At 34.5% G+C, this 15,795-nt stretch overlaps 3 protein-coding genes across 3 annotated transcripts; 2 read left to right on the top strand and 1 right to left on the bottom strand.

The window, feature by feature from the left end:
- Positions 1-349: 349 nt before the first annotated feature.
- On the top strand, positions 350-1,562 carry LOC132168413 (heavy metal-associated isoprenylated plant protein 43-like). Its single transcript, XM_059579394.1, has 2 exons — positions 350-434; positions 1,261-1,562. The coding sequence occupies exons 1-2, from the start codon at positions 350-352 to the stop codon at positions 1,560-1,562; spliced, it is 387 nt and encodes a 128-aa protein (XP_059435377.1).
- A 1,613-nt stretch (positions 1,563-3,175) lies between these two features.
- LOC132170452 (toMV susceptible protein tm-1(GCR26)) lies at positions 3,176-10,436 on the top strand. The gene is made up of 9 exons (XM_059581443.1): positions 3,176-3,464; positions 4,713-5,357; positions 5,978-6,184; positions 6,503-6,718; positions 6,849-7,071; positions 7,918-8,165; positions 9,169-9,347; positions 9,440-9,693; positions 10,172-10,436. The coding sequence occupies exons 1-9, from the start codon at positions 3,333-3,335 to the stop codon at positions 10,321-10,323; spliced, it is 2,256 nt and encodes a 751-aa protein (XP_059437426.1). The 5' UTR covers positions 3,176-3,332; the 3' UTR covers positions 10,324-10,436.
- Positions 10,437-10,820: 384 nt separating this feature from the next.
- Positions 10,821-14,856, bottom strand: LOC132170453 (abscisic acid 8'-hydroxylase 2-like). Its single transcript, XM_059581444.1, has 9 exons — positions 14,558-14,856; positions 14,049-14,370; positions 13,589-13,738; positions 13,186-13,437; positions 12,650-12,736; positions 12,430-12,508; positions 12,013-12,119; positions 11,741-11,859; positions 10,821-11,659 (listed from the first exon to the last, which is right to left on the bottom strand). The coding sequence occupies exons 1-9, from the start codon at positions 14,803-14,805 to the stop codon at positions 11,554-11,556; spliced, it is 1,470 nt and encodes a 489-aa protein (XP_059437427.1). The 5' UTR covers positions 14,806-14,856; the 3' UTR covers positions 10,821-11,553.
- Between the last annotated feature and the right edge of the window lie 939 nt (positions 14,857-15,795).

Genomic DNA, 15,795 nt, shown 5'->3' with positions numbered 1-15,795 from the left:
TCGGGTTGTTGTTGTGTTAAGGGCCTGCATGTTGATGTATATATGCAATGAGATTTTACCCAAAAGTTGTATTAATATTGTGGGGGACGGCCTGTGGGAATCCAAGGCACAGAAAAGTATAAACAAAAACAGCCCAGAATCCAACGTTTTGTGGGCGGTATCATAGTGTGATTAGGTTTCTATTTTATTGAGTTAAAGATACATAAAAGGCAATCGTACAAGCACTAGGTCTTGAAAATGTGCCTAGGAGGTTGAACAACCCGAGGTTCGTTACATCACTAGTTGCCCTTAAATAATGTAACCAAGAAGTTGGTTTATGATTTAGAGAAGAGGAAGTTGTTCTAGTACCATGGTGCAGAGAACTGTCTTGAAAGTCGATATTTCATGCCTTAAATGTAAGAAGAAGCTCCTCAAGGCCGTTTCTGCGCTACAAGGTATGATCATATATACTAGTACTCTTTCTTTCTTTCTTCATTCGGTCAACAAGGGATCCACTTGGAATAATGCTGACAATTTTTTATACAACACCCAAATTTGTTATGAACCTAATACATGAAAGATTAGTAGATTAGGATTGTGAAATTTGACATGTTTAATTAAATGAGTTAAATTAAAGTTTGTTAGTGTACAGAATTAGCAATGACTTCAAGCGACCACCTTTTAGATTCCACCTGTAAAAGAGAGAGTGGTCATTAGAGAGCCAGAGGTACTTCGGCTCAATGGGGCTCTAGGAGGTAAGGTGTTGTGTTTAGGTTGGTGAATAGAATGTGAAGAAATGAAAGAGATGCCTTACTCTCGTCGTTTGACTATTTATATATGTATATGAACTTTCTAGTGTCTTCATGCTAGGTTTGGACTGCTTCTGATGGTCTCAAGCCCGTCGAACCTGGGCTGCTCGAGTAGTTTCACGTTTGCTAGGTTTGGGTTCTACACGAGTCTCTCAATTCCTTTGGATGATTAGTAAATCTATCCATGAGAATTTTTAGATGTGTCATGTAGACGGACCTTGCTTGAATTTTTTAGCAGCAAAGTGTTCGGGTCCAATATAAGTCCTTAAATTCTCTTAAATGATTAGTAAATCAAATTTTAAAGATATGTCATTCGGCCCGCAAATTGACCTTGTTTGGATTTTCTAGCAGTGAAGTGTCTGGGTCTTAGCGAGATGATTTATATAATCTTTACTAAAACACTAATTGGCGCCACTAACTTAGATAGATGGCAACCTTTGTTATGGTCTCTCTGATTTCCTTCAGATTGCAGGTGTTGATAAAGTTGAGACTGATGCAGCCGAAGGAACTTTATCGGTGACAGGAGACGCAGACCCATATGAAATTATAGTCCGCACAAGAAAAGCAGGCAAATTTGCAGAAGTGGTCAGTATTGGGCCTCCTCCTGCACCCCCAAAGAAGCCCGACGAGAAGGAACAAGATGAAAAGAAGCCCGACCCAAAGATCGAAGTCCACAATCCCTATATGCCCCACAACTGTCTTGTATGTGAGCGAGTGGCTATCGTCCCTGTGGGCTGGTGGGATGAGCCCAATCCATCATGCTCTATTCTGTGACAAATTGTATATTAAACTTCCAACCAATAAACACCCAAAAAAAAAAACAAAAAAAAAAAATCAAGTTTTTGCCTTGATGGATGAGGATCTCGTTTGGAAGCTATTCAGTTGTTGTTGTTTGTTTGTTTGTTTTTTTTTTTTTTTTTCAATAATTTTGTAAATAAAAAATAATGGATATTATGTTGAAAATAGAATTCAAAAAAACACCTTTTGAAAAGTTGTCAAAAACTTTATTTCATAACCCAAAAAATGTGTGTCGGAAGTTCGGTTTCCGCATGTGAATTGATTTTTGAAAAGAAAATTGAGTTGGATCGAAGAAAAAAAAAAAAGAAAAAAAAAGAAAAAAAGAAAGAAAGGGTTTTGAATATACGAACCCAAACATATATAAATCCCGGAAAAATCATGAGAATCAATATTGTTATAGTATCCCGACTGTGCAATAATCAATATGACAATCAATGGATCAATAATTAATGTGCTATGAGAAGTGCTAGGGAGTCAAATAAATGAATCTATTTCTTTTTTTTTAAATTGACGTGGCAGACCGTGAAAAACAGACAAGGGAGAGAAAATTGCATTTTTTAATGAGGAATGATACAGTTTCAACTTGGGACCAACTTTTTTCTTATTTTTTAATTTAAAAAATTAAAAAAATTTCTGAAGCAATAATTTTTATTTTGATCCTCCTTTTATTTGGTACTTTTTTAAAAAATAAAATTGTATTTTTAATCATAATAATGGCCAATTTTTTTAAATACCAAATAATAGAAGGATCAAAATAAAAATTATCGCTTCATAAATTTTTTTTTTTAATTTTTTAATTTTTTAAATTATAAAATAAGGAAAAAGTTTCTAAAGCAAAATAAAGTTTTTATTTAAAAAAAAATACCAAAAAAAAGAATAACCAAAATAAAAATTATTGCTTCAAAAATCTTTTTTTTTTTTTTTTTAAGTTGGCCTCAAGTTGAGCAAATTAGTTGGGCCTTTAGTATTTTTCTTTTTTAATTTAAAAACCTTTGTTACGTCAATTTAAATATTTTTTTGAATTATTTGTTTGGCTCTTTAATACTTTTCATGTGGTATAGTGCATATTGTCACATGAGGGTACCCACCGTGGCACTCCAACCAACTTCCACGTAGTATTCTGCTTTGGCTGGCGCCAATCGATGATAGGGTATATCTCTTGATATCGACCATATACAATAATTTGGTATTTAATTATTTATACATCATTCATCATGCATCTGTAGGAAATTAGGAAACGCTTAATCCCGGGATTGATCTCACATTTGGGAAACTCAAAGAGCAATAACGCAAAAACATTCAGTTAATTCATATTGCTTTTTTGTTAATCTGTTTTAGAAAGTGTTTTTTTTTTGTTTTTTTTTTTTTTTTTAAAGTTATGATGTGACGTAACATATACAAAAACGCGAACAGCCTTCGAAATTTCCTTACTATGCGATCTAAATCTTCTTCTTCCAACGTATTTGCCGCTGCCAAAACAATAAGATATATATATATATATAAATATGAACGTAATATTACGTGCATATTTAAAAAAAATAAATAAACATATGCAAGTGTTATTCCAATTCAAATAGTATATAATATACGATATGTGCACCACTAAGGGAACTTAGGGAAGTGACTATTTAATAAGTGGAGTTCGATGCCCAACAACACTTTGCTTGCACTTGCAGAGATCGTATCCTCTCACCAACTCTGAAATCTGAACCTTACGACTCGTTCCGGAGCTCGGAAAGTCGGAAAATGACCGGCCGCGATAAAACTCTCCGAGTTTTTTGTGTCGGAACAGCCGATACGAAGCTCGAGGAGCTCCGATTCCTGTCCGAGTCCGTCCGATCCAATCTCAATAGCTTCTCCAAGAATTCTTCGCCAGAGGTATACACATTCAGTAATCTCTACACACACACATATATATGTATAATAGTGTATATATGTTTCTGATATGTTGATTGCCGATTGTTTGTTTATTTTTTTGTAAGAACATTGCAGTTTTTGTACAAAAATATAGTTCCAATGTAGAGCTTCATTCTGTGAGTTCTTTTAGGTAGCATTTTTCTGGCTGGTCTGTATTGGATTCAGAGATAGATAGTGTTAACATTGATTATGTATTTAGCTTTCATTAATTTGTTTAGAATTGGCTATCTGATTCTGTAAATCTTGTTTTTATTTCTTAATTTAGTCTAGAAGTTGTTAAAAGTAATGTTGCTAGCCATTGGACATTGGTGTATCTTAAAATCTATAAGTTGTAGGCCAGCTTAAAATCTGTACAAGTAAATAAGCCTGTGAGTGTAAATCATAATACTTTGTATGCCTATCAAGTGGTGAAGGTTCACTATACAAGTTAATTTTCCACGTCTACCTCATTATAGGGACATGTTTTCTCTTCTAAGAAGGGTGTCCTCGTCGTCCTCACTCTTACTTGATTATGTAAGTACAAAATATAATTTAGGAAAAATTATATTTTATCCACCTGTGGTTTGGCTCAAGTTTCAGTTGCCAAGATTTGATTTAAAAAGCTGAACTATTTCTAGAAGAGGTCTAATATGTTTCTTGATTCATGAGTGTTAGAATAGTTTGATCTTATCTGAAATTTTTTAGTAGTCTATCTTGTTTAGGAGTTGTGATACACTTTATCTCATTGATAGATATTGTGTTAATCTTGAATTGCAATCTCCTCTATAAATAATAAATGAAAGTGTGGCTATCAATATAAGAAATCAGCCTGCATTTATTTTCTCAACAATGAGTTTAATCTATTCAAATTATAATGAGGTTGTTTGTATGTTTTCAAGGCTTTCATTTCGAGTCATGTGATTTACATATTTTAATGATTTAGAGCGGAGAAAACATTAAAGGATGTGACCTTAAGTAGATAAAAAGCAATTTTTTAAACAATATGTTGGCAACTTGAACTCAACCCACCATAGGTCGATAAAATTTAATTAACCCACTAATTTGTAAGTGTCATCTTCATTTTTGAGTGAATTATTTGTAGTTTTTATGGTAATCTAACATTGTAGTTCAAGTCGAGATGTAGGCTATTTTAGTATTTTAGTGATTCATTTTTGTTGTGAGTAAATTAATTTGTTCCCATTCATTGTTAAATGTTCATGGAAATGACAGGTAGAAGTGGCAGTTGTAGATGTTTCTTGTGGTCAGAAGGAGATTCAGAGTTTGGGGGATTTTATGTTTGTCTCAAGAAAGGATGTTCTCTCTTGCTATTTTGAAGCCCCAAAAGTGCTTCCGGAAGACAGAGGTGAAGCTATTGCTCTAATGAGTAAAGCACTTGAACATTTCTTTAAGAAAGCTCATGAGGATCATCTTCTGGCTGGAGCCATTGGTATTGGAGGAAGTGGAGGGACATCTCTTATATCGTCTGCCTTAAGACTTATTCCAGTTGGGACGCCAAAGGTCGTTGTGTCAACAGTAGCTAGCGGTCAAACTGAACCGTATATTGGGACATCAGATTTGGTATTGTTTCCATCTATAGTGGATATCTGTGGGATCAATAGTTTAAGTAGGGTTGTGTTATCAAATGCTGGAGCTGCTTTTGCTGGGATGGTGATTGGAAGGCTTGAGAGGTCCAGGGATTTTTCTAGTGTCAATGAAAAATCTACACTTGGTATAACCATGTTTGGGGTTACAACTCCATGTGTAAATGCTGTCAAAGAGAGATTGCATAAAGAAGGTTATGAAACTTTGGTCTTTCATGCCACTGGGGTAGGAGGCAGGGCTATGGAGTCTCTGGTTAGGGAGGGATTTGTACAGGTACCTGTCTCTACAATCCATTTGCATTTAAATCTCTTGAGCTTGAACAAGATACATGCTTTGTCAAAAGAAGTGGAGCATTTATGTCTTTAGAAGTTGACTATAAACAAACTCGAACCTTTTTATATGATTAGTATAAATTGAACTATTGAAGATTAAACTTGATCAGGTTTATGTGACTTGAACTAGTCTTGGAATAACTAGTTTGAAAATTCAGAAAGGGAAGGCCTGCCAGGCCATATACCCATGGGTGCAGGATTCTTTGAAAAAGCGCGATTGCTTAAGCTATAGTTATGTAATTGTGTTTGTTATTAGTATGCACTTTTTGAGTTAATTTTAATACTTAAGTGCTCATTATAGATTTTCAAATTTACATTTATGTCCCATCTTGACTAACAAGAAATCCTTTAATTTACTTATACTGTAGATAGTAGTGTCGAATATTTTCTGATCGTCATATCTTTAATTTTCTGTCTGTCATGGTGTTTGCTGTGGTCCAAGTTGGGACAGCCAGATCATTTAATTCCTTATAATTTGATATGGTATCCAATCCTTTTCTGCTATTCGATGATGGCTTTGTACTTGTATAGTCCAATATTTTTTCTGTTAATTTTACTTAGGGTGTTCTGGACATCACAACAACAGAGGTTGCAGATTATGTGGTCGGAGGTGTAATGGCTTGTGACAGTTCCCGCTTCGATGCCATCATAGAGAAGAGGATTCCTTTGGTCCTAAGCGTGGGTGCCTTGGACATGGTTAACTTTGGAGTTAAAGAAACCATACCTTCTACTTTTCGGGAGAGAAAGATATATGAACATAATAAGCAGGTGATAAGTCTCTCAACTTTCTCTCTCTCTCTCTCTCTCTTTGATCTTTGTCATGTAGTGATTGTGGCATATTTTAGGCATTTGAGTGCTTCCATTTTCAAGATGCTGCTAATGACTCTATTCATATTATCAATTATATGAATATAGTTGATGTTCTTGCAATTCTAATGGAAAAGTTGAGTCCTGATCTGTGTTTCATTGCTGAACAATTGGAATCTCATTTCTTATGCCATAGCCATATTCTAATATATCTCCGACACTGGATAATTGTATTTCAGAGTGTGTCTATATTACAGAATCTATGTTTGCCATTTTCAGGTCACAGTCATGCGAACCACCTCAGATGAGAACAAAAAATTTGCTGACTTTATATCGAATAAACTAAACAAGTCATCATCAAAGGTCTGTGTTTGCCTGCCAAAAAAGGGCATCTCTGCTTTGGATGCACCAGGGAAGCCCTTTTATGATCTTGAGGCCACTGCTACTCTTATAAATGAACTACAGAGACTTATTCAGACAAATGAAGATAGGCAGGTACAATTTTTGTTCCTTGACTGGTGAATGTCACAATTTCAACCTTCTCCCTTGGGTTTTATGGGTATAATCTGATACACTTACTATATTGGTTTACCTTATACAATTGAAAGGTGTGCATGTTTTATAGGTGAAGGTGTATCCTTGTCATATTAATGACTCTGACTTTGCAAATGCATTGGTTGACTCATTCTTAGAGATTAGTACAAACAATTCTAAAGATTCCAGTTCTCTGCAAGTTGCTAGTTCTGGAACCAGTCAAGATCTTCATGAAGATACTGCTTCTAAGATCAATTCATCAAGGTTTGGGGCCACTCTCTATAGCCCAAGTGACTTCCCAGATGCAAATCCAGGTTGTTGTTTTAACAGCTGAATTCATATGCTATGCAAGAAAGTACAGCTCAATTAAATGAAGCTTGGTGTTATTGTTGGAAAGTGTTAATTGCTGTTTGTGAAGATACTTTGGAAATCATTAATTGCGTCTTTTTAATACCAGTAATTGATAACTTTCATGCAGCGGATGCAAAGTCATCTTGTGTTGACTTTAGATTAGCATTGTTTCCATGAATGCAGTCTAATTTGTGATTCAGATTGTATCAGAACAAGAACGTGTTAATCACAAGAGCTCTATGTTTCCATCAATTACGAATTAACCATCCAAGCAATTATCAAAAAAAAGAAAAAAAAAAACTTTTATAACATGGCGTCAGTTATTTATTTTTGGCTTGTAGGCATGCTTACTGCATTGTTTGCATTACATTAAATAGGGGGCTGGGTTCTCCAATCATGTTGAATTTTGTATCAATGTGCTGGACCTTTCTGGTCACTGGATATGAGGACATGCAGGGTTGAACTTTCCGATTGTTCAGAAAAGAGTGGATTATGGGTTTGTAACAGTGCTTTGTATAGGCCACACTTCTTTTATTGTTCTTGTTTCTATCTTCCTTTTCTTCTTCTTTCATCCCTGTATCATCTCCACAATAATTCTGTCAGTCACATAATTATTCTCATTCCCATTTTATTTTGTGTCAGCTTTAGGAGGCATTTGTTACATACCTTCACTTGTGCATCTATAGACTCATAGACTTTTGAGTGCTTAATTGTGGAATAATGTGGAATTACTGGCCACCAAAGGCTAGGAAGAATTTTGTTCTATGTCAATGTGGTCTGAGAGCTAATCAGTTTACTTTTTCTAACAGAAACTTTACAAAGAACACGAGCAATTTTGCAGCAATTGAAAGATCAAATAAATAAAGGAATCCCAATTATAGGAGCTGGTGCAGGAACAGGCATATCTGCGAAGTTTGAGGAAGCTGGTGGTGTTGATCTGATAGTGTTGTACAATTCAGGCCGCTTTCGCATGGCTGGAAGGGGTTCCTTATCTGGCTTATTACCTTTTGCTGATGCAAATGCTGTTGTGCTTGATATGGCCAATGAAGTGTTGCCAGTAAGTTTCAACGGCTTGCTTGTAAAAAAAGTTATTCAGAAGTGAGATCTTCTTCTCCGGATAAGCTTTTTGTTAAATCCTCATTGTTTTTCTTTTTTGATAAGTAATCAAGCTAGCATTAAAAGCGTAAGGTGCCCTAGGTACATATGAAGTATACAAGAGAAGCCATATAATTGGAAGAGGCAACCAAAAAAAAAAAAAAAAAAAAGAATTAGGATTACTAATCACCAAAAGAGAGACAAAAGCAAGTGTCCAAAGATACAGAGCCTTGAAAAATAAAGACTTAATCTCCTCTAAAGTCTTCTTGCAGTCCTCAAAACTTCAATCATTCATTTCCCTCCAAAGAGACAACAAAAGGCACAATGACACCTCATTGTTTTAAACTTCTATAAGCTTGTTGTCAAACTTGAAGTTCAAAATATTGGTTAGAAAAGGCATTGAAGGAACCATTATTTGGCATATTATATATTAAAAGAACAGGGAAGAGTGGACAGTCACCAAGTTTATGGAAATTGTAACCTGCATCTGACACAGAAGAAATATTTGGATATGAATTAGGTACTCAAAATATTCAGAATTTTTTTCAGATAATGTGAGAAGTATTGAACATCTTATATTGAATTTTCATGTAACTTCAAGTTTTCCTTCAAGTATGCCTTTTTCTTTTAATGCTTTTCAAAAAAAATATTGGGATGAATTAATACCACAAATTCCATTCAATTTGATTTAATACAAATAAAAAATCATTCAGCCAATTATCGAAATTTTATTCGTATAAAAAGTTTCTATATATATTTATTTTATTTAACTCTTAGGTACTTCTGTTAGTTTTCTTTAATTTATAATTCTATATCATTCTTGATTTATAACATCATATTTCTTATGGATGATGAGCATAACTTAAAATGAACAAGGAAAGACCTGACCAGTTATGTTGCTTACCCAATTTCTGCTCCAGTTTTCAACATTTCTTACTGATGTAGGAGCTTGTGAACACGTGTAGGTGGTGAAGAAGGTACCAGTACTTGCCGGAGTATGTGCTACTGATCCTTTTCGCCGAATGGATTATTTCCTAAAGCAGGTGGAGTCAATTGGATTCTCTGGAGTGCAAAATTTTCCTACTGTTGGGCTCTTTGATGGTAATTTTAGACAAAATCTTGAAGAAACAGGAATGGGATACGGGTATGCCTTCAAAGAAACTTTCCCTCTTATTTATTTACTTGGAATGATAATTTATGCCTTATTGCTATTATTTTTCTTGTTTTAATAATCAGCTTAGAAGTAGAGATGATTGAAAAAGCTCATAAACTGGGTCTCTTGACAACCCCATATGCTTTCAACCAAGATGAAGCTGTGGAGATGGCAAAAGCTGGGGCTGATATCGTGGTGGCCCATATGGGACTCACTACATCTGGCTCTATAGGTGCAAAAACATCTGTAACAATGGAGGAAAGTACAGTTCGCGTTCAGGCTATAGCTGATGCTGCACATAGAACCAATCCCAATGTTATTGTGCTCTGTCATGGAGGTATCATCTAGAAAATGGTTGCTTCTTGTTACGAAGTTTGGGGCCTTTTGACTAGATATGGATTTTGTGTGTGTAAGAGATACACTGGCATAAAACATATCTTCTGTGTTGTTGAAGCAATCAGTATCATCTCGGTAGTGAAAGTTATTGAGGTTTTTGTTAGAAACTCAGTATCATATTCTGGTTTTCTTCTTTCTTGTTTTGCTGTTTGTCCATGCTAACATTGTCATTTCAGCTATCAATCTTATTCAGTAGAAAAGAAAGTTATTAATCTGCCAACTCCCTTATCATGCTTGGGCTATCCTAACTCTAGTTTTCTTTAACTTTGATTTTTGTAAACCGGTCACATTCAACACTCAAAAGTATTGCAAAGGTTGTTTTTCATTTACCAGTCTCTTCAATATCTATTGTCATATTTAAAATGTTCTTGGTCTGTCAATCAATCAATCTACTAAACATGATCTGGTACATCTTGCAGGTCCTATATCTGGTCCTAGTGAGGCTGAATTCATACTGAAGAGAACTAAAGGTGTCCATGGATTTTATGGTGCATCAAGCATGGAGAGACTACCAGTTGAACAAGCTATAACAACCACGGTCCAATCATACAAATCAATTTCTATTGACTAAAGCTTGATGTATCTGTTCTTTGCCATGCCCTATGTTTGATGTATGCTTATATCACCTTATATCTATTGTATTTTCTTATATCTTGAGAATGTGAAGAAACTTGGACATACTGTTTAATATCGAATAATTTGTCTTTATATTTTATAAATAATTGGCCCCAAGGAGAAGTGGAAGTGGAGATTCGAATTAGTGGCTTCCGCTTTATGAGACGTGGTTTCCAGTTGATTGAGCTACCATTTTGTGTCTTTATAAGCTTGACTATGATAGAAGATGGACGAAGCTGATAAAATTGAGATCTAGAGAATGAGATATTCCTTTTCTGCTGTCCTTCCTTCTTAATGTTTTCAGATGTATCGGCACTTTCAAATCCATAAGCATGCATTAATGGCAAAACTTACATGTATGGCTTTGGCTGCTGCTTCAGCGTGGTCCGGTTTGGACGCTTCAAGTTCCGCTATGCCCCAAGATTGACGTGAGTGGTAGTGCAATTTTCTTTATTTGTATTTTCTTTGTCTTTTTTTTGAGACGCGATTGTTGGTTTGTCAGATTCTCTATAATTATTGATATATAGGTTTTTTTTTTTTTTATAAGTAAAGTTGTATATGTCAAAAAGTGTAGAGAGACGCAGCCTTAGTACACAAGAATTATTGATATATAGGTATATCAGGAACATGTATGATGTCCTCTCATCTTAGGGTTGCAAACTTCATGTTAAAACTAATGCTTCTTTCAAAATTACGTACTTTTTTAATTTCTCCCTGATGTCCATATAATTTTAGTCTTGCAGAAAATCTAGGCCACAGGAGTATCGTGTCAATATTAAAAATTGCTATGTTAGGAGTTTGGCAATAATATGTTAGTTGAGTATGCTTCTGAAGCAGTATAGGGACCTTCTAATATTCTTGGATATCTTTTTTCTGAAAAATACTACTGTTGTTCAATATGCAAATGTCTCATTGATATAGCTTAACCATTCTTAAATGCAAGGATATGGAGCTGCAGAGAAGTAAACATAGTATCTTTCTGGCTTTTTATCTTAAAAGCAAATGGAGCCTGATAGTTGTTGGATTCAATCTGCACTCTGTTCCTATATGTTGTGTGGCTGATCTTTGGAAGAGAACAAGTCATAACTAGAGGCATTACATGCTTTAGACTACCCCACTTTGTCTTTCAAGCACACTAGGAACTTCTCACACAGTTAACATACAGAGGACTGATCTCATCTATGCTTTAGTTCCCACCTCCTAAGGGCTGCAAAGTTATGGGACACCCACTTCTCAGTCTAGGAATATGTGCCTTCTTTTCTAGGCAAGTATCTGGATCATCAACTGTCCACCTGCACAATAAAGAGGGAGTTTTGTTATTTTCTGTAGAAGTACAAGCAGGATGAAATCTTGGTAAATGAAAGACAACTCACTTGTATCCACTAGTGAGTCGGTGTAAAAAGATCAACATTGTCACTTTTGCCATATTCATTCCTAAGCATGTCCTAGCTCCTGACCCAAAAGGTATATGACTGTATGGCTTTTGCATTTCCTGGAGGAATACACAAGGATTTGTTACTTGTATATATCTTATGCCTAAAACTCATTACTGTAGTGTATGCGAAAACAACAAATCAGGAGCCTAAAACTCATACTGTAGTGTATGTGAAACAACAAATCAGGAGCTGGGTACAGAGTTAATTACATCAAATCTTGAAGGATTGAATTGCATAGGGTCCTTGAACAATTCTGGGTCATAGTGTATACAAGTTGCGTCAATGTTTACATGCCATCCTTTCTTTATCTCAAAACCTGCCATAACAAGCTTTTTTAGTGGTTATTTTTAAATCACCAACTTTTCCAAAAGCTTAAATTAAATTGATAGAACATGTGGATTTAATTATTTAATTAATATTTTAACACTTCCATCTTAATAAGTGGAATATGTAATTAAACTAAGAAGTGAATTACGGAGGCAATGTTTAAACTTAGAACTTCTATTTTGATATCATTTTAAATCACCAATTGTCTCCAAAGCTTAAGTCGATGGAAAATTTAGATTTAATCATTTAATTAATATTTTAACTTGACAAAAACAGTATAAACAAAAGGAAAAACTTACCTTCTATTGTGCAGTTATTAAGTGCAACACGAGGAAACCACAACAAGACATTTGACATTCTTAATGTTTCTTTGACAACCTGAAAAATAGATGAATTAAAATATCAAGTTTGTTCAATACATAGACATATAGTTATATGTTCTTGGTACAATTTAAATGGAACATGATAACTTGAAAAAAATTTCACCTAGAGAGAACATTCTTAATTAGATTCCCTAACCTTTGAACCATAGGACATTTTGTTAAGATCTTCAAGAGTGACCAAGGCTCCTTCAGGCTTATTTCTGAATATTGACAGTTGTTCTTCCTGTAAGTTTACAAGAATATTAATTTTATTGCCAAAGTGATAAAATAAAATTGAGATGCGCAAATGAGAAGATTGTTTTCTTCCTATGCTGATCTGGTAATTAGTTCTGTTGCTATCAAGGACATGTTGGCAAGTATTTAAACAGTGAGGTTTTTTTTTTTTTTTTAATCCTTCGTGTTTTCCTCTCCCATTTCTGCACTTTTTGAAAAGATGACAGGTGGAGACTAACATCTATTCAATATCCGAATTATCTCTCTGCATAAATAATATGTTTTGAGTAGGTGTTATTCACTATCTTTAGGAATCATATGATTCAAATACAGATATTGAGATATTGATTATAGAACTGGAAAGATTATAAAACTTATTATTATTTGAAAATTCTTTAGACAGGATATAAACTGCAAGTTGGTTGCACATATTGATTCAAAAATCTGCATGATACTGACCCTGAGCATGTCCTGTGCTTCTTTGTTCTCATCCAGAAACTTGACACTCCACATCATTGCAGCTGCAGTGGTGGTCTGTCCTGCAACTATTAATGTCAATAGGTTATCCGTAATCTCTGTGTCGTCGAGCTTTTCGTTCGGATGATATGAGTCTCTCTGTATCATGGATTGCAAGAAATCTTGAGGGGACTCCTTCCCACTCCGTCGTCTTTTCATTATATCTTTAAAGGTTTCCATGAGCCTTTTACGTGCCTGCTTCAATGGTTTTTCTATTAATCTAACTAAGTATAAATTTGAAAGGTTAATTCTTACGAGCTATAGACCTTGTCAATCACAATGTTCTCATGTCCAAAAACCAGGCAATTGTAACCCTTGTAATCCTTCCTAGAGCTGCCTATCTTACCTTGATGCCTTTGTAGTATCTGGTGCCAGGAATCGTGATGGGAAAGGAAAGCATGGCATTGGAAATAGATGTGCAGTCTCTCTCGATATCTCGTAGCAAGGATTCATCGGTGATGCTCATAAGCATTTTGCACATTGCGTCGAATGTCAACTGTGAATCAGATTTTGGCTAAATTAAGGTTAAGCATTGGTCTACTACACGTAACCGAAATAAGTAATGCTATTTAGTAGACTGTTATTAGATTACTATACAACTTGATGAGATGGTAGTGAAAAAAAAAAAATTAATAGCTGATTTTCACTGTCATATCATTTCAATTGTATAGCAATATGTTAAATAGTATTACTCAACTGAAACTTGTTTGGATAGATTTCCTTTAATCATTCTAAAGTAAAGTGAAGCAGCTTGATTATCTTGATTCCTCAAATTAAAATAATAATAAAGTTATGAAATAGTCTACCCTCATACTGAAGTCGAGCACCACTAAGCTTTTCCCAGCTTCGAAATTCTTGAGCCTTTCACGGAGCATTTTGTCAAAATCCTTGACAAACTTGGACAAAGAATTCATGGAGAAAGGATCGGATAAAAGCCTCCTAATCCTCTTGTGGCTCTCATGTGGCACACATAGCAAGCTCTTTTCTCCAACGGCGTCTGCCATTGACTTCACATACCCCTTGTTGAAATGCACAAAATCATTAGCAAATACCCTTCTTGCACCCTCTGTACTCGGAACAAACACATGGATCTTTCCGAATATCCTCGTCTTAAAAAACTTTCCATGCCTACATTCACCACAATTATTGCCACCTCTAATTAAAGGCCACTAAATAAAACATAAATTTGATTAAAACAATCATGCATTTGTATGATTTAAGGATATTGAGATTCGGCTTAAGTGCTATCCTCTATATGTCGATCTAATTACTATGAACAAACTAGTATTGATAAACTTGGAAGAGAATCACTGACCATAGTCTTCGGAGTCTAACAAAATCATAGCACCCTCTTGTGCTGTTGGTGGCTAAAAGAAAAGAAATGGTTTCACCCAGAAAGGGCAACCCCAGCCGGCCAGGAATCTGATCAAGTTTCTCTCTTCTCCAACTCCAAGCTTTGGAGACAAAAAAAGTTACTCCTATAGAAACTACTGCAACAGTAGTGATGATATCAGAATAGTTCCATACTAGGAACAGTAGCTCTTCCTTGGACAGATCGAACATTATTTGCTTGATTAATTTCTTCCAACCAATCGAAAGGATACCAATTAGGTTGTGAAATATGGCTCAGGTGGTGCAATCTTTTATATAGGAAGATAGAAAATAATATTTGAATGAGACAGGAGGATATATATGGTTTAGGTACAACATTATTAAAATGTGGAGCATCTTAGGAAGGATGCTTAGGCACAGGTTTACACAAGATTCATGTCGGCAAAAGGACAACGTTTCCCTGTGCCATAATATTTACTGGAAAAGTTTTCATCTTTACTTCACACTTTTTCAAACCAAAAAATAATAAAAAAATAAAAAGTAAATCTTTCAAAACACATTAACAAACATATATACCCAATTAAAGATCATGCGTATATCTTTTATTTTCTTTTTTTCAATAATTTTGATTCCGGCTGCTGAAATTATTTTTGTTTTGATTAGCTTGGATGCTTTAGTGACTCTAGCTAGCTGATATGCCTGCTGTCATCATATATATATATATATATATATATATAGTGTGTAATTAGAAAGCTCTCCACTGCATAATATTGTACATGTTGCGCCATTTTGTTTTTGAATGGGGACCATTTAACATATTTGTCAATATGTGAATTATCATCTCCTTTATTTTATCATTTTTTTTTCTTTTGTCGTGTATCGTTTCATATCGTAAAAGAAATATAAACATTATAAAACCCAAAAAAAATAAAAATAAAATAGATACACTTATATAATATACATATTTATATTACAAAACTTGGTAGTTAGAGAATCAATTAAAGATCCATATTTAATTAATCACCATTTCTCTAACAAAATTTTAAAAGAAATCTAATTAAACATGTCAAATGAAAATACATATATATATATGCTGCATGCAACATCCAAAAGTTACAGTATATATATATATATATATATATATGAAGAACAAAACATTAATAAAAAGAAATTGTATGCGATATATAGATCCAAATGTTAACAAGTATGATTAGAAACATT

This window comes from Corylus avellana, chromosome ca2 (genome assembly GCF_901000735.1).
Source record: "Corylus avellana chromosome ca2, CavTom2PMs-1.0".
NCBI classification, from domain to species: Eukaryota; Viridiplantae; Streptophyta; class Magnoliopsida; order Fagales; family Betulaceae; genus Corylus; species Corylus avellana.
Note: the sequence above shows the minus strand (reverse complement) of the source record. Positions and strands in the feature narration are given on the sequence as shown.

Coding starts and splice junctions, on each gene's coding strand:
- LOC132168413 (XM_059579394.1), top strand. CDS start 350: ATGGTGCAGAGAACTGTCTTGAAAGTCGATATTTCATGCCTTAAATGT. Junction 435..1,260: donor GGCCGTTTCTGCGCTACAAG/GTATGATCATAT, acceptor TTCAGATTGCAG/GTGTTGATAAAGTTGAGACT.
- LOC132170452 (XM_059581443.1), top strand. CDS start 3,333: ATGACCGGCCGCGATAAAACTCTCCGAGTTTTTTGTGTCGGAACAGCC. Junction 9,348..9,439: donor GAAACAGGAATGGGATACGG/GTATGCCTTCAA, acceptor TTTAATAATCAG/CTTAGAAGTAGAGATGATTG. Junction 9,694..10,171: donor TATTGTGCTCTGTCATGGAG/GTATCATCTAGA, acceptor TACATCTTGCAG/GTCCTATATCTGGTCCTAGT.
- LOC132170453 (XM_059581444.1), bottom strand. CDS start 14,805: ATGTTCGATCTGTCCAAGGAAGAGCTACTGTTCCTAGTATGGAACTAT. Junction 12,737..13,185: donor AAGCACAGGACATGCTCAGG/GTCAGTATCATG, acceptor GTAAACTTACAG/GAAGAACAACTGTCAATATT. Junction 12,509..12,649: donor AAATGTCCTATGGTTCAAAG/GTTAGGGAATCT, acceptor TCTATTTTTCAG/GTTGTCAAAGAAACATTAAG.